Consider the following 22,998-nt stretch of genomic DNA (forward strand, 5'->3'; position numbering starts at 1 on the left):
CAAAGATCCCCAAGAAAACCGACCTATAACATACACCAATATAGACTCTGCGAAGGAAAATGTAATGGAAGAAAAAAGTTTGCTTGCAACAAGAATTAAGTCATCTAGACATAAACTGAAACTTCAACAGCAGAAAAACCTACTTCCTAAGTTCATTGATGAACCACATCTGTTCGTTGGAAAGTCCATTCAGCAAAAGTTTAACATTCCTGATTCAAATGAAATTGAATGGTTTAATGGCCATTTTGTCCGCCATTTTGGATTTTTGAATTTTATCAATTTTCTAAAATATTCTATACATCATAATCTTTCGGAATATGTATACTTTACAATATCTCTGACTTGACACGGGCATTTCATTTTAATAAAATGCAAGATTTCATAAATAAACGGTGCCATTTTTATACAGTTGTCATATAGAGCTTGTAATTACAAAAATGTGCCATTTATCAGGGACTAAAATGCTTATAACTTTGCTTCTACTGGGAATTTTTTCACCAAATAAAAATTTTCGGGATTGTATAAATGTCCCTTTTCCAGTAGTACATGTTAAAACCATTTTAATAGTTTTTTTCTTTTTTCACTGAACCCCCTAACATCACTCAAAGTATTCAGATGAAACTTTACACGCATGTTGCTAGAGACAACAAGCAATTACATCTAGCAGGGCCCCTAACTCCACATTTTAATACTATGGAGTTATGCCCCTTATTCGATGGATAAAAACAAACAGTCGAGCGATGTTCTGTCTTTAATAAAAATAAATCAACGGTCGCTGGATAAACAATATCATTTTACAAGGTGAAAGATGGCAACTTTTTATTCAATAACAGGGCTAATATCACAGATGAATCAGAAAGTGAAATACATAGTTTATCACAGAAATGCTTGTATTAACATTGAATTGTATGATAAACAATAAACATATAGGATTGATGGCGAATTGTAATTGAAACATGAATATTTAAACCTCAACACCGAAACCAACTACTTATACTGTATGTTCAAAAATTCTTACTTTGTTAAAAGAGCATGTCTCAATATTTATCGAAATAAAATTTTAAAACTACTTTTAAAAATCGATTAAAACATAAATTTGATTTTAATTTCAATCACATTTAAACATAAGTTTTTTCCTATTTTATAACAACCTGAGCCTGTTGTTTCTGTTTAGATTAAAATTGTAGTTGTAAAGAGGAAAAAACTGCGATCTGATCTTTTGTCAGCAATCTTATATCATTTGTTTGCAGATATTTACTCAAAAATTTGCTCTTTCCAAGACAAAAAAAAAAAAAATATATAAAAATGGTCAATCTGTGACAGTGCAGCTTTAACAGTATTAACACGACCTGAACATATTATAATATACTTATCACGTAAATATACAGCGGTCTTTAAATGCAAATGTCAAGCAAATAACAATTTGTGGAAACAACAATGCAAAACAATAAATATCTACTTGCACTAAACCTGGATAGAAAGTATTAAAGAATCTTTGGCATTTTGTCCTGTTCGTTATGTGAAAAACGTGCAAACATCTGTAATAAGTAACAATAAATAAAAAGAAAAGGTAAATGCGTATCTATAAATGTGATATCACAATGGTTTATTGATAAATGTGATATCACAATGGTTCATTTATAAACAGGATATCATAATGGTTTATTTATAAATGTGGTATCACAATGGTTACTCTATAATAGGATATCACAGTGGTTTATTTGTAAATGTGATATCACAATGATTTATCTATAATAGGATATCACAGTGGTGTATTTATAAATGTGATATCACAATAGATTTTTTAGAAATATGATATCTCAATGGTTTATTTATAAATGCGATATCACAATGGTTTATAAATGTGATATCACAATATGGTTTATTTATAAATGTGATATCACAATATGGTTGATATATAAAAATGTGATACCTCAATATGCTTGGCTTATAAATGTAATATCACAATATGGTTGATTTATAAATGTGATATCACAATAGGGTTGATTTATTAATGTGATATCACAATATGTTTGATTTACAAATGTTATATCACAGTATGATTGATATAAATAAACATGATATCACAATATGTTTGATATATAAATGTGAGATCTCAATGGTTTATTTATAAATTTAGTATCACAATGGTTGATTTATAAATGTGATATCTCAATATGGGTGATATATAGACCTGATATCACAATATGGTTGTCTCAACCACGTTGAGAATTATTGAAATGTTTTCATCATGACACACAATATAACTTTCTCTTAAATAAAACTACGGTTTCCAATGAATAGCTAATTTCCTACTATGTACAAACTGATTATTTACATACAGGTACGGTCTCCGGTACAGCACATTTTAAATTAGATAATGAGGCGTCATGCCATTTCATTTAAACAGTGAAAAAACAGTTATGTAGCAGACGGAAATATATTGAGGATTAAAAATGACTTCCATGGCCGAGAGTGTAAGAGAGATTCATCTCATCCCAAGCGTAGCTTATTTTGCGGAAACGAGGTTTGCCGAGTTTTCGCAAAACACGCTGCGCGAGGGTTGGGATGAACCTATCTTACACGAGCGGTCATGTTAGATGTTTTTCCTACAACCCCAGTTAAACAAAATATAGTAAAAATATTGATTAATTTGAGTCGACGCATGAAATAAATTCACTACATATGGTAATCTTAGAGCCCCATTGATGGTATTTTAATTATGGCTGGTGATCCGATATAACATTGCTGTCGCTTGAAAGGAGTCTAGTTCCTAATTAATAATATGTACTTAAATAACCCAAAATGACATCAACACAATAGAAGAAGAAAAAAGAGGAGATGCAATTTTGAGGTACATAATTCGGTTTAATTTTCAACTTTAAATAAACGCGAATAACCAATTGTTCAATAATGTAATGTCATTAAAGCTATGCTTTAAATTTGTTTGGTGGGCGTTGTATATGTTGTAATTAAAATCATTTCAAACGACACCAATATTAGATAGAGTTACCAGGCATATCAATTATAAATGCATATTTTGTGTGCCAAAAACCTCATGTAGGTAAAACATTGAAATATAATTGCATTGTACAGGTTGGGCAAACAGCTCTGTTACGGTGACGGGGCCAATATGTTGCTCCCTTTTCAAAACAGGGCGCAAGTCAAAAGGTTTTGCCCCCTGTTACTCTCCTCTAACGACAAATCCTGAAACCTCCACTGGGGGAACATGGGGTAGGGTAACGGTTCCGTCTCTGGGACCGGGGTCGGTCAGTTGCCCAGCAAGGTCCCCATATGAAGGCTGCAGGGTACACTGGGAGGGTAGGAGAGAGGTCGAGCTAGAGCTTTGTCTTAGTGACCGGGGTCGATCAGTTGCCCAGTAAGGTCCTCGGATAAAAGCTGCAGAGTATACTGGAGGGGTAGGAGAGGCGTGGAGCTAGAACTTTGTCTCAGTGACGGGGTCGGTCAGTTGCCCAGCAAGGTCCTCGGTTGAAAGCTGCAGAGTATACTGGAAGGGTAGGAGAGGCGTGGAGTTAGAGCTTTGTTTCAGTGACGGGGTCAGTCAGTTGCCCAGCAAGGTCTTCGGATGAAAGTCGCAGGGTATTTCGGGGAAGTACGAGTCTCCGAGAGGGGTGGATCTATAACTCTGTCTCCGTGACCGGGTCGGTCAGTTGCTCTACAAGGTCCCCGGAGGAAGGCGGAACGTCCATCAGCCAACATTTTTGTATCACATCCAGTAGCTGGAATATTAAATGAATTTAAAATACATTTAAAACTAACAGAGCGACGAACACATAATGTTATGAAATAATTAATTACACTTTACCACCTGTATAATTGAAAAATATCTTTTGCGCTTCAAAAATACCTTTATCAATATTTTCTTTTATGATGTCTGCACATATGGGGACAAACATAATTGCTTGAGCTTAATTGTATGCATTAAGAAACACAAAATAGTATCATATTTATTTAGATTTAATTGAAATAAATTCATTGACATATGGTTGTACCAAGCTTCAATATTCACGACCGAACAATTAATAACAAACTTGCAACTTGCATAGCAACTTGCTATACGCATCCAACCTCTCTTACGCAGTGATGTCTTTTGACGAAAAGTTTTCCACCTCAACGTACAGAAATAGCTAGATTGCAACTATATTAGTTTTTTTACACGTATTTTTGCATTATTGTATTTAAGTTACATTAAAGAACGATTTTTTTCCAAAGATGAAATGAAAGAAAAAATTATTTTTTTTGAACTACGTCACGTGATTTTGGCCATCATGACGTAATTTGTGTCTTGACAGTAATTTCTGTACGGCAAAGGGAAGTGACTGCTATGTGGAGTAAGATACGCATCTAGATCTTTTGCAACATACCTGTTTTCCCACTGTTCCTAGCTGCCCGACTTGTTGTAGTTTGTTCCTGAGTGTTTCAAAACTATCTTTGCTCGCCGGAAGTAAATCCCGCACAGTGATCACATGCAGACCGGAAACAAGCTCCAGGCAGCCATGGATGTGTCTTTGGTTCACGCCGTTCAGAAGAGGAATGTTGTCAAGATCTGTGGTATCCGGGCTTTTGTCATTCAGGTATAGTTCATTCACAGATTTAAACGGGTCCTTGTCAAGGCCAAGCGCCGCTTCCACTTCTACATCAATCTCATAAGTTTCCGGTTGGTTCTGAGAGAAGATTCTATCAATCACCATTTCTGCGTCAACCATGACTTTCGGTTTTGCTCCCGAGTGTACGGAGTTCGTACTTTTGTTCGTTTTGATACTACATGTTTCCGACTCCTCCGATGTCAAAGGTTGGTTAAGGTAGGCCTCTTCAGAGACCGCAAGATGATTCTTGCTCGCTGACCGGTGAGCAGTTGCTTTGGACTTGCGTTCACTGATAGGCTTTTCTCGGACTAATTCTTCCAGCGATAATTGCTTTTGCTTCCGCTTGTCTTTCCTTCTATCAGCTTGACCATTGCTGTCCGTCCCGGGACTCATGCTTCTGCTTGGACTAGCACTTTTAGCTGGGCTTCTGCTCCGACGTCTATTACTAAAGAACCCATTAGCTTCAAGGTTTTCATACAACTCTTCGGCCGTAAACGGTCTTCCAGAAACGCTATCTGCTGTTCCAGGTCTAGATTCAGTATCTTCGACTATTCTTAGGTCAGGGTTACCTTCTCTTGTTGGACTGGCTTCGACGACCGAAGTCCGCATCGGCACGCCTTGCTTCACAAGCTCTCTGTATCGTTTTGAGGCCCTGGATGCAGACGAGTCTTCAGACGAGTTAATAGTGACGGGTGGGGGTGATAACGATCTACCACGCATCGACGCTCCACTGTGTTGCATTGAGCGATCGACAGCGTCCATGCTTTTTGCTCTGTGATGAGGAGCAGGTGATGGTGGCTTTATAAGTTTTCTACCTGGAGCAAACGACGAATCGCCGGATTTGGTAGGCTTTATACTTGGTGAGGGCGACATCACACGAGCTGGTGGAGACATTGATCTCTTGTCGTACCTTGACTGTCTGACCTCGGTATGGCGGATATTGGGAGACAAAGGACGACTAATGGGTGATGTTGGTCGAACATTTGGTGACATTGGTCGCGTGGAAGGTGACATTTGACATGAATTTGGAGACATTGGACGTGCGTCTGGTGACAATGGACGATATGATGACGGTGAAAGTGGTCTGCTTGGAGGCGACAATGGCCTGGACGTGGTTGGAGATCGTGACCGACCCACAGGCGACATGTTTAAGGATCTGATATCCTGATTTTTCTTAACGTTGCGTTTACGTCCACGTTGGTTGTTTTCCGACTTCATATACGGCGATTCATGTTTCTTTGATTTCGCACTATGTGAAAACCCACTATCTACACTCCTGTTATCAAAGACGTCCTTTTGAACACTTTCTTTTGAACTCACAATTTTAACGTTTGATTTAATCTTTTCTTGTCCACTATGATGGTTCTTTGCAGGAGGGATAAATTTATTTGAAAAGTTATACGGAGAATTTGGCAAACTGTCAACCGGCTTATAATTTCTTGCCCATGAATTTAATACTCCTTTATTGTGATTAATGGGTGTATGTGTATTCAAATGTTTGTTCCTATTCATAAATGCATCTGACATTTCACTGCTCATTGAACCACTGTCAAACCCACTATCCACGCGAGAAGAGGGTCCTTTAACAAGGTTTTTGTTTCCTTTGTTATACGCCTTACTGACAGTTTCCATATCCGTCTCATAATGATCGCTTTCAGCTTGAGACGATAATGAAGAAGCTTCACCACTTGTAAATGAGATATCCGGATTTCTAGTCCGAGTTAAGGATACCCCACTACTGCCACTTTCATTACTGCTGAAACTATGATACCTTTTCACATCTTTGGTGTTTAGCACTGGTTTAGAGTTTGTGAAGGAGAAACTGTCACTAGTAGGCACTGGAACAGTTACTACTTCACTTGTATCAGTGTCAGTTTCACCTTCAGCACCGTTAACACTTATTTTGCGTATGGTTGCGTATTTCACAGATAAATCTCCTGTCGAGTTTTGTACACGTTCCCTGTCTCTTTCATTTCTGTCACGAAAACTTTGAGCACCTTTGTTATTGAGTGCCCGTTTCAGAGCGACCCGCGCTTTGTTTCGTTTTGCAACAGTTATTGCTCGCGTATCAGTAAATGCTGGATTCACCTCTGGTGTTTTTGAAACATTCTGAGCCGATTGCGGCTTGTGCAAAGGGGTTCTTGGTCGCTTCAGAGGCGCAGACATTGCTCTCATGCCCTTTACTGGCTCTGTAGGAGCTCTTTGAGGGGAGGAATTAGTCTGATTTTGTCTGAAACTCACAAGTTTCACTTTTCCACCACTTGTAGTATCCACCATAGCTCCTCCTGGGCTCATGTTATTGTCATAGAGTTCGTCACTTTTTAACACAGTAGGTGGAACAAACCTTCCCTCCCGTTTAAGCTTTTCCTCTTTCTTTAACTCAACAACATTTAAGAGCATTTCACGTTTATCCTCGGGAACATCATGGATAGTGATCTGCTTTGTTTTCAGCATGTCATAGTAGTCAATGAGTTCAAATTTTGATTTGTTGAGATCTGCGAGAGTGAACCGTTTCTTGGTTTCAGCTGCCCGGGTTGCTTTCTCTCTCTCAGCAATTATCTCGCTCACTTTTATCTCGCTTTTACGGAACTCCTCTGGTTCAGTCATACCTGGTAGACATTCTAGAATATCATCAAGGTCATCATCATCCAAATCTTCTGCCGTGGAAATGAATGACCAAAGACTCGATTTGGATTCACTTGATATAGTTTTCTTTAGCTTGTTTATGGCCTTTTTATTCACTTGTTTATAATACTGTTCATCAATAATATCCCACACTTCAGCCTTTTGTTTCTCTTTTGTTCGAATAATCGGTGGATTATTCACAAAAGTTTGGCCTCCCTGTATATCCTCTTCTTCTATGGCATCTAAATGATTCTCTTCATCGTTGGTTTTTGCTTTAAACACAGACACCGTGTTGTCGTTGCCGGTAATAGATTTCAAAATGGAGGTTGGTTTTGACAACCACTTCCCATCCTTACGCTTTCCTTCCTGTTCCTGAGTTGTAAGAACAAACGCCTCTTTTTGCATAACATTTTCTTCACTTTTCTTACGACGGAAAGAAAACTTTCGGTCTTTCTTGCCGTCTTTACTGTTACTTTTAGCAGCATTTCTTAGCTCTTGCAGCCTTTCGTCCATCATGGGATCAGGGGACACACAACGATTAGAGTCCTTGGCCACTTGGCCTGTAGAAACAGACCGTTGTTGCATGGAGTCTAGCACTTCTCTTTGAACAATATCCTCCGATGATTTGCTAATGCCTTTTCTAGCTTTACGAGAGGTTGCCTTTGCTTTAGGCCTTTCTGGTTTTGGCTCCAATACCTCTGGACCCTTACGTATACCAGCGTTAGCACCGGTTTTCGATTGTTTTGGCGAACGGGGTTTCGCTTTTGGCGACATTGGTCTCACTTTTGGCGACATTGGTCTAACCATTTGCTTTAAGTTGTCTTTTGCATTATATTTAACAATCTCACAATCTACTTCGATGTAATCATTTGACAATTTCACACTCTCAGGCGTACCAAGATTTCTTCCACTATATGAAACGGGGGACATGGGTCTACTGCGATCCATTAAGTTTGCCATGGAGCCTTGAGTTTGCCGTATTGCTTCAAAGTCATTTTCACTCGCATCACTTTCATAACTTTCATCGGATTCTTCATCATTATCCGGAGATATGGCTTGAAACATTCTATGAGTGTCTTCCGCATCGTAGCAATACTGAGCCTCAAATTCATCGTCTTCGTCCGAAATCACATTCTCTAAGTTCATTTTCAACGGAACATGATCGGTGTTATAATTGACGTAGCGATTCTGGAACTTTTTCTCGCACATTTTCCCGAGTATCTCCAAGGCAATAAGGGCGAATGATCGGATGTCGGGAAGGAAGAAGTACTTCTTATCGCGAATAGAGGAGTCGAAGCTTTGCTGAAGTGTGCCATAGATTTGAGCGTCCTCGAAATCACCAATCGCGGCTCGCAGGACCATGCTCTGAAAGAAAGAAATTTCGCTGTTACTTTTATTTTCATATTTATTTGTATTATTAGTGTGTGCCCATTTGTGATGTTTTACTTTTTTGTGCATGTATTTCAATTATGGTAAGCTCGTTTTATTTTAGTTTTAATCAAAAGCATGGCAACATTTTTTTCATATTACAGCGAATGACAAGAACGACTTGTTTAATGGAAAGTGACGAATGATGTCAAAAACATGGATTTTTTTATAACATTGTACTAAGAGAACGGAAAAAGTGAATGATTTTTTCTCTTTGATAAATCACGGCAGGAAGATATACAGTCGAAACCCGCTGACTCGATATCGCTTGGCTCGATTTCCTCGTTGGCTCGAACATGATGTAAAAGACCGATTTTTTTACTCTAAGTATTCCCGTTTGGCTCAATATTCGTGAGGCTCGAAGTATTTTGGCAGCTCTTTGGGAAATCGAGCCAACGGGGTTTCAACTGTATACATAAATTATATCGTATTCATGAGATATGCGCAAACAGTCCAGAATTGGACAGATTGCGTTATTTTTAGCGCATATCGTCTGGTAGAGTGTTAATCGTTTATATTAGTAGAAATTCGTTCAAACCAGTCAAAAACAAACGTGTCTAAACTTCAAATATCTATGCGTGCGGTTTAATAGAATAATTTAAAGATGCACTCTTACTCCCAAAATAAGATTTACCACAATTAATACAAATGTTTTGAAATACCAAAAAGGATGAATTAATGTCGAACACAATGGTTTATGAAGGATACCGAGTTCAATTTGAAAGATAGGTGCAGACAACATGATATCTCTACCTTATGAGACTATAGTAGAGTACAGTATTTATTTTAGCACTCATCAATCATTTAATAATTTTGCGTTTTAAGCTATGAAATAAATCGGAACAAATTTTTATTATCAGTAAATGATATTTACCATAAATGCATTAATAGTAAGTAGTTAAAGTGTATCAATCAAAGGTTTTGAACATGTGTATGTATTGATTTTGAATAAGAGTGTCACTTTAATGTAGACTTGATCACTTTCTCTTTTCAAAGGTGCAACTCGCATCGCAAGTGCAGTATACTTACTTTACGGTTCTTATGCGTTCGAGGCTGAAAGGTTTATAAATTGTGATAAAGAACTTAAGTTTATATATAAGCAAAACTCTTCATGCATTTATTCAGGGACAGACAAAGCAAATAATCCAAACCATAAATAAAAGCATGTCTCATGTTTATAAATGTTTTAACGGACGTTTTTTTTTCCTTTCTTCTATCAATGTTTATGTTAAACTCATTTGAACACATTTAATGATCAAAATAAAACAAAAACAAAAAAATTGTGTACAAATAAAACACTTTAAGCCTTTATAAATGGAATTTTCAATTAATAGTTAAAGAAAGCGGCAAAATATCGCTTTTATCTTTTTATCTGTACACAAATAATATGTTTTTTGTGTGTCTTTTTATCATTAGAATACAATGAGTTCAATAAAATTAAATAAATTTATTTTGTGCATTTATCAATGTTTTGTACTTTTAAAGTGTATAAGTATACATTTACCAAATGGATTGGCCTGGCTCCAAAACCACAAAAATATTTAAGATCTGACTCAAAAATTAATATATATTTAAAACTGGTAAATAACAGGATAGGAAGTGCACTGTGGAGGTTTCAAATTCTGATTTATAGTCGTATTAAAGATGCACTCTTACTCCCAAATAAGCAGTACCACAATTAATACAATAGTAATCATTTACCAAAACGGATGAATAAATATCTAAAACAATGGCTCTTATCATGGATATGGTTGTAACGACGCATAACAGCATCGCCGCATAAACGAAATCGACCACGTTTATGCGGTAATTTTTAACGCATAAACAGGACTTTCTTATGTGGCAAAAGGCACACTTTCGCCGCATAAAAACAATTAAACACATACTAGTACAATAGTGGTTGATAAAGTGGCATCAAGATCGGACTCAGTTTTTTTGTCGAAAAAAAACACACACGTTTATGCGGCGTTACATACCGTGGTAATTTGAAAGGAAGGTGCATAAAACACGGTATTTCTACCGCATGAGACGATCGTTTATCTACATAAACATTTTATGACCCACCAGTCATGTAATATTTAAGCGTTTTCAGCTATTAAATACACATTAACAATCTTGCTGTCAGTAATTCATATTTTCCATAAATGCATAATTTAGTAAGTAATTATAGGTTTAATATTCAAAATTTATGGGTGTTTTATTTTTTATTAATACGAGTATCACTTTAAGCAATATTCTATAATGTTTCGTGTATGTGATATTAAAACAAGGTCATTAAATATGCATAAAACAATTGTGCACAACTCGTTATTATTCAGCAATTACCCAAGAACATGTTTCATTCTCACGTTATTTTTCATTACAATATTGACTAAATATTTGTATGAATATATCTATGAGATTATGTGCCTCTTAAAAAGAGTAAAACATACAACAGGATAAACCATTGTATGCTGTTATGTGTTAAAGCTACACTCTTACAGATTTAACGTTTTGACAATTTTTTTTGTCTTGTGACGAGCCAATTTATGCGAAAATGCATGTACACCATTTATATAAGACTGCTGACAAAAATTGTCACAGACTTCTCTCTTTAAGCTCAAAAATTGATGTTTTATGCATTTTTCTTAAACCGTTAGTGACGCTTTAATCCATAAAACATAAGTTTTCGAAACTAAAATATGAAAATCTGCGATCTAATATTTTGTCAGCAGGCTTATATCACTTGTTTGCAGATATGTACGCAAAAATTTGCTCATTCCTAGACAAAAAATAAAAAAAAGTTGTAAAAACGGTAAACCTGTGGAAGTGCAGCTTTAAAAAGTTAGAAAAGGTTGAGATTAAAAATGGATTTAGTTTTTTGTGGAATTTGGGCCAGAAGTATCGCAGAAATTCGGCTCATTTATTTTGTGAATGCATACCAATAATCCTTTAACCAACTTTGTGTTTAAGAGTATATGTGTCTACTGACCCAGCCTCTTTTTAAATCTACCGATTCACCTAATTACAATCCATAACGGCTGACCCCCAAAATAAATGTACGGCAGATTTGAAAACAAATGACACTAAACAACCTTAAGAACGATTTTTCATTAGTGAGGTCGACTAAACATTGTGTTTTTATGAATAATTAATGTTTGTAGTCAAATATACAGGGATAAGAAAATGTTATTTTCTCCGACATTACAGTTCCATAATTTCATTCATCAGAGGTTTGATAATGATAAATCTGGTACACATAGCATCATTGCTCTGGTGTACGAGAATGCAGTTCCAGTGAACAGAAAATTGAGATGATTTACAGACCCATATTCACTAACGTATTGGGTCTGATATTGAAACAAGAGAAGTGTGCTTGATCGTACAACATATTATTGCTAACAGATACAACACTTTTACCACCTTTACTAGTGTATAATCAAATCGTATTTATATGGGTGTAAGTCTCAAATTCAGCTTTAAGACCTTGTAAATATGGACCCTCATGGACCAATGATAACGAACCTCTCTCAAGTATGGGTGCCATGATTCTCAGGTCTGAGTCTAGACTCGTACTTCAATGAATCTATGTTTTATTTCTTTTACAAAAATACATGCAAATAATAGTAAAGCATTCAACAATGAAATTAAGCAAAGGTCACTATCAATGCTTTTCTACAAGGCCTAAACAAATATATGTCCGTTTCGGGTAACCCGACCCTACCTATAAAAATGCGCCGAACCTAACTATTTTTTCCATTTCTGAGCAAAAAAAAATATTCGTTAGCGAATAGAGAGTTACGAAGGGCGGATAAATGCAGATTTTAATCAGAATTATTGTTTATATGATAAAACAAAGTCAGGCAATGACAGTAATGTAGGAAAGACTGCCATGTGCAAGAAACTTACGACAGATTTTAAAAAAAAATAAAATAATAAAATCAAAAAAAATCCCTACCTACCCTACCTAGAAATTTTGGGAAGGTTACCCTAAACAAAAGATTTATTTTTTTGCCCAAGGGATGTTGAAATGAAATGAAGACCTACAACTTCGAGTCTTGAGTCTGAACTCCCAGTCGCTGTTCCAGATCTCTGCGCCTTAGATTCAGACTCCAGACTAAAAAACTGCATATCTTAAATCATTATAAAGTTACTTCTTTTAGAGCATTGGAAGGAAATTCTGTAATATTAATGCAAATATTATATACTAAATGATTTTTTTTTCAATTTTAAGATTTTGCATTTCTGATTCTGAGTTTAGCGTCAGACTTAAGACTGTTAACATAGGTTCTGGTAATCCAATATAATGTTGGTAACATTTAAAAACAATGGGAATCCAAATACTACAGGAAAAATCACAATTATCGCCTTTTTTTTGGGGGGGGGGGGGGTTATAATGTTGGTCTATATATTGCACTTACTTTACGATTCCTACGTATTCGCGGCTGAAAATGTTTATAAATTTGAGTAAAAAATACAAATCCAATGACTGGGCTATGTATTTCCATTTGTATCATTCAAATCACGAGTGTATAGTGTTTTATTACTGTTTTGTACCATTTTGCCTTAAGTAAATATACAGTCAAACCCTGTTGACTCGAAATCGATAGGCTTCGAATTCCCCGTTTGGCTCGAACCCATAGCGACCGGCGAAATTACCTCGAGCGTCGAAAATTCGAGCCAAGCTGGAATGTCTACTTTCAGTTTATAGAAATCGGTCCTGTACATCTTCTAGTCAACGAGGAACTCGAGCCAAGCGTGCTCGAGCCAACGGGGTCGACTGTTTATCGGAACCGTAATTGGTAAAGAACCGTTCAGTAAATAGCATGCTTAATTACCACGCTACTCACTTATACCACAGGCTAGTTGTTGCTATTGACAACATGGTATACATCAGTTACCTTCCTTCTACTATTTCGTGATTGAAATTATACTCTAGCAGTGAAGCGCTCGTGTATAACTGTATTAACTATGGTTTGTGGGTGCAAAACGTATTGCTTATTCCAAGAATCAAAATGACAAGATCCCTAGAAACGAGAGACTGAAAACTTTTTTCACCTGTAGAGAGCCCTTGAGGTAGATTGCAGACGTGTTAAGGTTGTTGTGGAGAATGTTCTCGTGATGCAAGTAGAACAACCCCTCCGCAATGTCGTGGACAATCATCCGCTGACACGGCTCCGGAAGCGGAAGTTCGCACTTCTGCAGGAAGTCTTGCAGCGAGCCGCCGTTCGTCATCTCAAGGCAGATTATCCTGAGATATGGAAGAAAAATCCAAGGTGATACGTTTTCATGCATGGGTATGTATTTGTTTCACAAACTGAAAAATGCAAGATAAAAGTCAACTAGCGGATCCTGGGTTGGGATGGGGATGCACCCCTCTAAAATCACCCATGTTTACTTTGTATTTCAATATAGGAGAAACAATTATTAAAGTGCACCATTTCGGGCTAGAAATTGTTGACATTTTCATGGGGTAATACCCCCCAAAAACCTGCCAACACTTTAAATCAAATAAATATCGATTCTGGGGGAGGGGCACAAAGCAAAAGGTTACGCCCCTAAATTACGCCCCCTCTAGTGTCGAAACCTGGATCCGCCCCTGAAGTCGACGATAAACCAGTCGGCAGTACCAGGATGATTGCAATTAAATAGAGGAGAACTGTTTAGGTTTGTCATAAAAACAATTGAAGCTACATGGGTGGCTAGGTTCAAATTAAAGACTACTCGGAAGAACACGCGATGCTAGTCTGCACAATCTAAAATATTGGAACAATACGGCCTGAAAGTGGAAAGTTTGAGGATAGGTATGCAATTAAAGGCTTAAATGGAACCTAAAATAATATTGTGCATACCCTGACAAGTAAATCAGAACTAGAAATACATACACAAGGAGATTCAGGGGTTGGGGGCTTAATATCGTCCAAGTCTACTTTATATAAATACGCTCAAAATGCACCCCTCATTTCTGAAACGGTCGCAAGTATTATCGTAACCTTCCAAGTTACGATATCGTAAAAGTTACGACACTATGTTTTAATGAAACGGTACCCATCATGCCAACATTTAAACCATTTAACTCACGGTCCCAAGGGAGGGGTCGTGCCCCTAAGTTACACCCCATCTAACGTCAAATCCTGGATGCGTATGTGTTCATTTTACAATTTTAGGAGATTTGGGAGGTGGTACTCAATCAAATTGCATATTTTGTCATTTCTAAATCGCTCACCTATTCACATACCACTGTGATATACTAGTATACATGAAACTTCACAAACAAACAAAGACCACCGTTGACTATACCCACTATACCACTCCACTTTCATTTGTCATACATCTATCAGTTCAGTGTTTACAGGAGTGATTTCAAAGTCAAGTACCAAAATCAAAGTTGAGAAACACACCTTTTCAATTATGATTTATCCTACTCGTGAATATCGCTTATAAACATATGATTTATTTGACCTAACCTTTATGACATATCTAGTTATGATAAGCTAGCTTCTACAAGTCAATGTTTCCTTACATGAGCGGGTAAAGCTTTTAAAATATATTTTACCAAAGTTCTTGTTGATTTTTTTATACTAGATTTTGTTTGCTTAAAGCGGGCATTGCTACTTCGATAAGCAATATTCAAAAGCAAGTCGATAGCTGATACATATATAATGAAAACGAATAGAAAAAAAAATCAGCAACTAACCATACATGCAGAAACTTTGAATCACTTGCGACAAAAGCCCCTGAAAGCATTGTCTCGTAAATGTTTTAGTTTATAGACTCTAGACAGGCAGGCTAGTCTATGGAATTGTCGCAACAAGCAATCGTTTTAAGCTCGTCTTCTTTACGAAGAAAAAAAGAAGTCGAGATATAGAGAATAATTGTTTGTTTCAGTGTTTCAAGATCGTTATAAATTTCGCTGAGTAAGCACCTAAAGCTGTCTTGTGATATATTTATTATTGGTGTTAACAAGGTGAAATATATTGAGATTTTAAACTTAAACAAACACAATTTTCTTTTTATTTATATCTCCATTAAGGATATAACATGACATTTAATTGTAGTTTTTCAGAAAAGCGCGCCAAATTATATGCGAACGTAAAGTCATTTCGGAAATGCATGATGTAAAAGATCCTAAAGATGTCCAAAGCTAGAATCTCTGACGATAACAATTCCATAAATATTTCCAGAAATATGGCCATGCTGTTGCAGTCTTATTAGACTTATCAATACATAAGCACTGCACCAATTTGGAGGCAACTTTTCATGCCAAATGAACAAATGCATGATATAGAAGATCCTAAAGATGCAATACCTCTGCTCACTGCAGATGATATCCAAACAGCACAGAATCATAGTCACTCAAAGTGGTGTAGAGAGATAAGTCCACGTGCATTTGGCCAAGGATGGGATGAAAGGTCAGCTTTAGTCAACCCATGAACAGATTAATGAACAGATTAATAAGGTACAGGAGACAACAGATGGACTTTACTAGAACCAATCCAACAAACCAATGTATTGGTCTTTCAATAAAAATTGGAGCGATTAGTCCACAGACATTTGCCAAAGATTGGTTGCAAGGTCCGCTAAAGTCAACCCATGAACACATTAATAAGGTACAAGAGCCAGAACTGTCCTAGAATCAATCGAACATACCAAGATATTGGTCTCTTTATAGAGATTGGAGCGAATATTTCACAGTCATTGGCCAAGGATAAGGTACAAGAGCCAGAACTGTCCTAGAATCAATCGAACATACCAAGATATTAGTCTCTTTATAGAGATTGGAGCGATTATTTCACAGTCATTGTCCAAGGATAAGGTACAAGGTCCGCTATAGTCAACCCATAAACATATTAATAAGGTACAGGCGCAAGAATATGAACTTGAATCATTCGCACATACCAATATATTAGTATCTCAATATGAATTGGAGCGATTAGTCCACAGACATTAGCCAAAGATAGGATGCAAGGTCCGCTATAGTCAACCAATGAAAAGTTTAATAAGGTACAGGCGCCAGAATATGAACTTTACTTGAATCAATCCAACATACCAAGGTATTGGTCCGTCAGTAGGGGTTGGAGCGATTAGTCCACAGACATTGGCTAAGTATAAGGTGAAAGGTCCGCTATAGTCAACCAATGAAAAGTTTAATAAGGTACAGGCGCCAGAATATGAACTTTACTTGAATCAATCCAACATACCAAGGTATTGGTCCGTAAGTAGGGGTTGGAGCGATTAGTCCACAGACATTGGCTAAGTATAAGGTGAAAGGTCCGCTATAGTCAACCAACGAAAAGATTAATAAGGTACAGGAGCCAGAATATGAACTTTACTTGAATCAATCCAACATACCAAGGTATTGGTCCGTCAGTAGGGGTTGGAGCGATTAGTCCACAGACATTGGCTAAGTATAAGGTGAAAGGTCCGCTATAGTCAACCAACGAAAAGTTTAATAAGGTACAGGCGCCAGAATATGAACTTTACTTGAATCAATCCAACATACCAAGGTATTGGTCCGTCAATAGGGGTTGGAGCGATTAGTCCACAGACATTAGCCAAAGATAGGATGCAAGGTCCGCTATAGTCAACACATGAACAGATTAATAATGTACAAGAGCCAGAACTTTCCTAGAATCAATCCAACATACCAAGGTATTGGTCATTTAATAGGGATCGGAGCGATTATCCCACAGTCATTGGCTAGGGGGAAGGTACAAGGTCCGCTGTAGTCAATAAAGTCAACCTATGGGCGGATTAATAAAGTCCTGAAAATACAACTGTACCTGGAATCACTGGTAATAATATCCCCAGATATAAGGGTCATTGTCTCGTAGTAAGGGTTGGAGCTGTTGGTCCAAAGACACTGGATGAGGCTTGGATGCTGGGTCCGCCGCAACATGCCCAGCATAACGATTTCCTGGGCCCAGGACTTTAGGTGGTCCACTCCGTATACCTTTAGCATACAAATTAAGGTGTTTTACACACATATATATCTTTTTAAGAATGTAGCTATTTTATGTTACATGTATCTCAACTTTTACCCTTGATACCCTTTGCATTAGATATTAATTCTAAATTCCTTCTATTATTATTTGTTTTCGTGGGTATAAGTAGTCTGTCATATTAGGCGTAATAATATATATAATCGTCAAAGAGGATTGAGCTATAATGAACGATAGATAGCATACCACTGTTTAATAAATATTTTTTTATTTGAGTTTGGCTTTGCGTTACCTTGCTGGACAAGTGGGCTTCCTCCGGGTTCTCCGGTTTCCCCCACAACATAAGACCACATTCTCGCGTAATATGCCAACGAGAGTGATTGAAATAATGTTGTTATAACTTGTTTCACAATCGTTGTAAAATAAATCAGTAATTGCCTTCTTGTTCGGTGTTATGAAAACAGCAATACAACTAACCTTCATCATGCCCCGCTTGGTTGCGTGTTTTCCAACCGTCCACGTCGCCTTCATACGCAGTTTCCCCGGTGCCTATAACATTGATGAGACGTTAAATATGATATTGTGCTAACCTGGTGCGATCCTAAGTGCAGTAGCATGTGAACAAAGTTTTAACCGAATTCTAACTCGATTGTGAATAAATCTCCAGCTTGTGTCCTGAGTAGGAACCAATGATTTTTTTTGAGATCACGAGGAAGTACCCCTGGTAGGGATCGAATCCATAACGTATTTGGTGAGAAGCCGACATATATACAAGTAGGCAACTCATACCCTATGATATGTTGGTGAGGTATACCATTTGCATAAAGATACAAGTCAAGTATAGGTGAGCAAATTATGGATGAAACATTCTATTTTTTTATAATTAGGTGCTTGACTTTGTACTAAATTAGTGAGGAAATTGAAGGTGAGGTATGTCGCTGTCATCAAATAGTAAGTAATCCGTTAATGAGGTATAACGATGTCCTAAATATTGAGTTATGCACAAGTCAATTGTAACCAAGCCCCCCCCCCCCCGGTCCGGGGGTATACCGGGGATAGCCGGGGAAATGGGCCGTGTTTTTACCTTTCAGATGGCCCCGCAGTGACGGGTGAATGCGGTGGTTTTGTCTTCGCTTTAAATATAGCGGGGAATGGGCCTTAACTAGGGTCCCTGGGTGCGGGGCATTTGGCGGGGGTTTTACCATCTGTTCGTCCCCGCCATTTTAGCCGGGGTTGGCTGGACCGTAGGTCAAAGTCCCCCTATTCCTCGGACCTGGGGGCCGTGGTTACAATTGACTGGTGCATTAATTACACATGAGGTATGACACTGTCCTTAAAATAGTGAGTTGGTAGCTGTCCATGTATGGCGCTGTTCTTATATAGTGAGTTAATTGAGATGAGGTATGCCGCTGTCCTAAATTATTGAGTTAACTGCGTATGAGGTATAACACTGTCCTAAAATAGTCAGTTATTTGCATATGAGTTATGAAGCTGCTCTAAAGTGGTAAATTAATTGTAAATGAGGTATGACTCTGTCCTAAAATGATGTTGATTGCTGATGAGGTATGAATCTGTCCTAAAATGATGAGTTGATTGCAGATGAGGTATGACGCTGTCCTCAAATTGTCAGTTAATTGCAGATGAGGTATGACTTTGTCCTGAAACTGTGAGTTAATTGCAGATGAGGTATGACTTTGTCCTGAAACTGTGAGTTAATTGTAGATGAGGTATGACTTTGTCCTGAAACTGTGAGTTAATTGCAGATGAGGTATGACTTTGTCCTGAAACTGTGAGTTAATTGCAGATGAGGTATGACTTTGTCCTGAAACTGTGAGTTAATTGCAGATGAGGTATGACTTTGTCCTGAAACTGTGAAATAATTGTAGATGAGGTATGACGCTATCCTAAAATGGTGAGTTAATTGTATATGAGGTATGACGTTGTCCTAAGATAGTGAATTAGTTTTGGATGAGGTATGACGCTGTCCTAAACTAGTCAGTAAACAATGGTTGAGGTGTGTTTCTGAATAAATAAAATGAACAGTTTGTAAAAGAGAAATGAAACTGTCTTAAAACTGTGAATTAATTGTGGTTGAGGTATGACACGTTCCTTAAATAGTTTAGTAATTGTAAGATTGGATAGTACACTGTCTTAAAATAGTGAGTTAATTGTGGGTGAGATATGACACGTTCCTTAAATAGTTTAGTAATTATAAGATTGGATATGGCACTGTTTTAAAATAGTGAGTCATTTGTGGGTGAGATACGACACGTCCCTAAAATAGTTAAGTAATTTTAAAATGGACCATGACCTAAAGAGGTGAATGTATTTCGGACAAAAATGACACTGAACTTTTACAAAATTAGTGTATTTAAGATATTAATACACAACGTTGCCTAAAGTAATCCTTTAATTTGGGCGGGATATAGTTTTATTCTTGTAAAGATGAGTGTATTGCGTGTAGGTTTAATGTTGTAAGCAAGTGTCGACTAAATCATTGTCTATTATTTCATGAGTGTACTGTCAATTTGTTTAAAATTTTTAAACGATATTGTATCTAATATACGCACTCCTTGGTTTATAAAACTTACTCATAATGCGAAATCTTTGATTGAATTGTATAAAAATATTGACTCAAGGTTTATTTCGTTCAGAATTGTAAATCGTAAACACACTTGAAATAAGCGCAGCGCTATTCGGAATGTCAAATATTGATTGATAAATTAGATCTTTAAAACTTAAATTCGGCTTCTGTAAAAGAAAGATAAGATAAAATACAAACGAAACATGCGAAACGATAAACCAAATAACGCTTTTGATTTCAAACTGAATCTAGGCCTTCGGAGGTCTATTCATTCCACAATGGGGTAGTTAAAATCGTATGACCTTTGAATTTGTGAATATAGGCTGTCGAGTTTTTTTGAAAATATGTTTACTGGTGCCAGCGGGTAATTATAGCCCTTGTTATTTCTCTTTGTTAGAGGGTGGTGAGAAAGTCTTTAAAAAAGAAATAAATGGTCTTTTAAATAAGGTAATTAATCAAATTATAATCTTTGTCCCTGTTGATACTGATCTTAAATGGATTTTACCAGACAGTAGGTTTAGTTTAGCGGTCTTTCTTTGCACATTGCATGTAAAAGGTTAAGGGGGTCAGATATTGAACAAAATATTTTCTTGTGAAATGATAACAAAATGCTTGTAACAATGACATAACATCATCTACAATTTAATAAGAGTTTTGTTTATAAGCACTCATAAATATATGATTTATAATGATATGAATAAATTTGCTAATGACTTCAGACTTGATTTTTAAATATCTGCATAAAAGAGTATCATTCTGTCAGTTACTGTTGGTGTTTGTTCATTAAAGGGGCTAAACCCCAGTTGGTCCCAAAATCGGCAAATAAGTTATTTCCAGAAAACAAGCATTGAATTGTCAATATGAGTTAGTATTAGACCGAAAATATATAATTTTACATGATTAAATTAAAATCATGTCGCTGTCTTTCTACAGTTTACCCATTAAAAAATAGCGCATAATGATTTTCCAGTTAATAATCTGTATACTTAGCATGTTAAAATCACGTGAATAGTGAATAGATACATATACCGAAGCTATGTTGTTATTTTTAATTTTACTAGGATTTACTTGGTAAACAAACCCAGTAAATTTCGAAATGGAAAAAATCGCCAAAACTTCAAAAACTACATGTGTCGTAAGCAATATGATACATCAGTAATTAAGGTCCAATGCAATGTATACAACAATATGAATTATATGTAAGTTTTTGACATTTTTCTTTTTTTTTGGCAATTGTATCATGTGGTGTCTAGTCCCTATAAAATTAGAAAAATAACTCAATTTGAACATTTTTTTTCTATGATTGCCCATATAAAGTCTGTGAACTAGTCCATTTTAATGCTATATCTTTTGTAATTGTAGAACGGTATGTTGAACCGTAATTTTCACATATACGTACGTATTCCTCAAACGTGTGTGAACAATACGTACGAATATGTCACAAGTAGGTATTGTATGAAGTTCGAGTCCTCTTTCTTCACCACCTCTTGGTACCAACGATTTTTTCACAACCCGTTTATAGTTCATTAAGGGCCATTTAATCCACGAGAGCTCTTTACCAGACGCCGAAACATTGATTGAATATCAGTTGCCAAATGTAGCCATGCTCCTTGATTTGATTTTTGTTCCGGGTCCATTCTTAACAGTTATGGCATATTTGACCATCACTGCTGCAGAAATCAAGATTTCATATATGTGAGGTGGTGAATTATAGGCGATTTAAAAATCGCAACTGACTTATAGTGTATAAATTCATTTGTCCGTACGGGACGGCATGCGATATGATGTGATATGATATGTGATTTATGATATGTGATACAATATGTGACATGATATGATATGATATGATATGATATGATATGATATGATACGATACGATACGATACGATACGATACGATACGATACGATACGATACGATACGATATGATATGATATGATATGATATTAATCCGATCAAATAAATTACAAGAAAATGTCTGTTATATTTTAGAAAATGGAACAAGTGTGTCTTATCATTTTAGGACTCTTAAACTGGAGAAAAAGTTTGACAATATTGTCCTCATAATGTGTGTGCATAGCGTTCCTTTTAAAATACACTTTCAAAGAGATTTCGATCATCGTTTGTGACCAAGATATGAAAGCTATTGAAAAGAAAGTCTCATGTTTTGGTATAAGTCCAAAACCAGCCATATAGCTAATAACACTACTTTAGAATTAAGGTATATGGTATTTTTTCTGAAACTTTATTGTTCACCATGTGGCCTATTTACCGCCACGAACGTCCCAACATGTTGCAGAGTTAACGTCAATACGACGTTTATTAATAAATATTTACACCTCAACTTCCATTCCTTAAATGAACTGCCTTTCGGCATTGCGTTCATCAATCGATGAACGCAACATCTTCGGATATGTTCGGATCGTAATTCATTGCATAACAATATACATGAAAGCTATTGATCTTGTTATTGGTTGTATTGTGTCTGCAGGTCCCGTAAAATATAGATCAACATTTTTAGAAGTGTTAGTTTATTATATTTCAAATATATTGGTACCAGAAGTGTTTCAATTTTACGTTTTAAAGTGATTTCAAGTGGTTGATCTTTCCCCGCGTTATTGTGACGTCATTTGAAAAAAAATGTTTCCGGTTATAGTCGGGTCGTTCTATTTACCGAATGGGTAAGAACGGGTTACTGAAAGGTTTCCTTAAATGAAATGAAGTATTTTTTTAACAATTCTTGAATGAAATAATGAACTATTGGTGTAAATATAAGGAATGAATTGCGGGGTTGATGTCATTATCGGACTCCACACACATTGACCAACCCAATT

At 36.6% G+C, this 22,998-nt stretch overlaps 1 protein-coding gene across 1 annotated transcript in view; it reads right to left on the reverse strand.

Moving 5' to 3' along the window:
- Positions 1–735: 735 nt before the first annotated feature.
- The window catches only part of LOC128209368 (uncharacterized), a 30,889-nt gene continuing 8,626 nt past the window's right edge, over positions 736–22,998 (reverse strand). Inside the window, exons 3-7 of the mRNA XM_052913389.1 lie at positions 18,059–18,130; positions 17,423–17,592; positions 13,698–13,890; positions 4,386–8,597; positions 736–3,740 (exon numbers count right to left, since the gene is read on the reverse strand). Of these exons, the coding sequence (XP_052769349.1) occupies positions 3,639–3,740; positions 4,386–8,597; positions 13,698–13,890; positions 17,423–17,592; positions 18,059–18,130 (4,749 nt within the window). The 3' untranslated portion in view covers positions 736–3,638. The remainder of the gene's footprint in view (positions 3,741–4,385; positions 8,598–13,697; positions 13,891–17,422; positions 17,593–18,058; positions 18,131–22,998) is intronic.

Source organism: Mya arenaria, chromosome 11, assembly GCF_026914265.1.
Source record: "Mya arenaria isolate MELC-2E11 chromosome 11, ASM2691426v1".
Classification (NCBI taxonomy): domain Eukaryota; kingdom Metazoa; phylum Mollusca; class Bivalvia; order Myida; family Myidae; genus Mya; species Mya arenaria.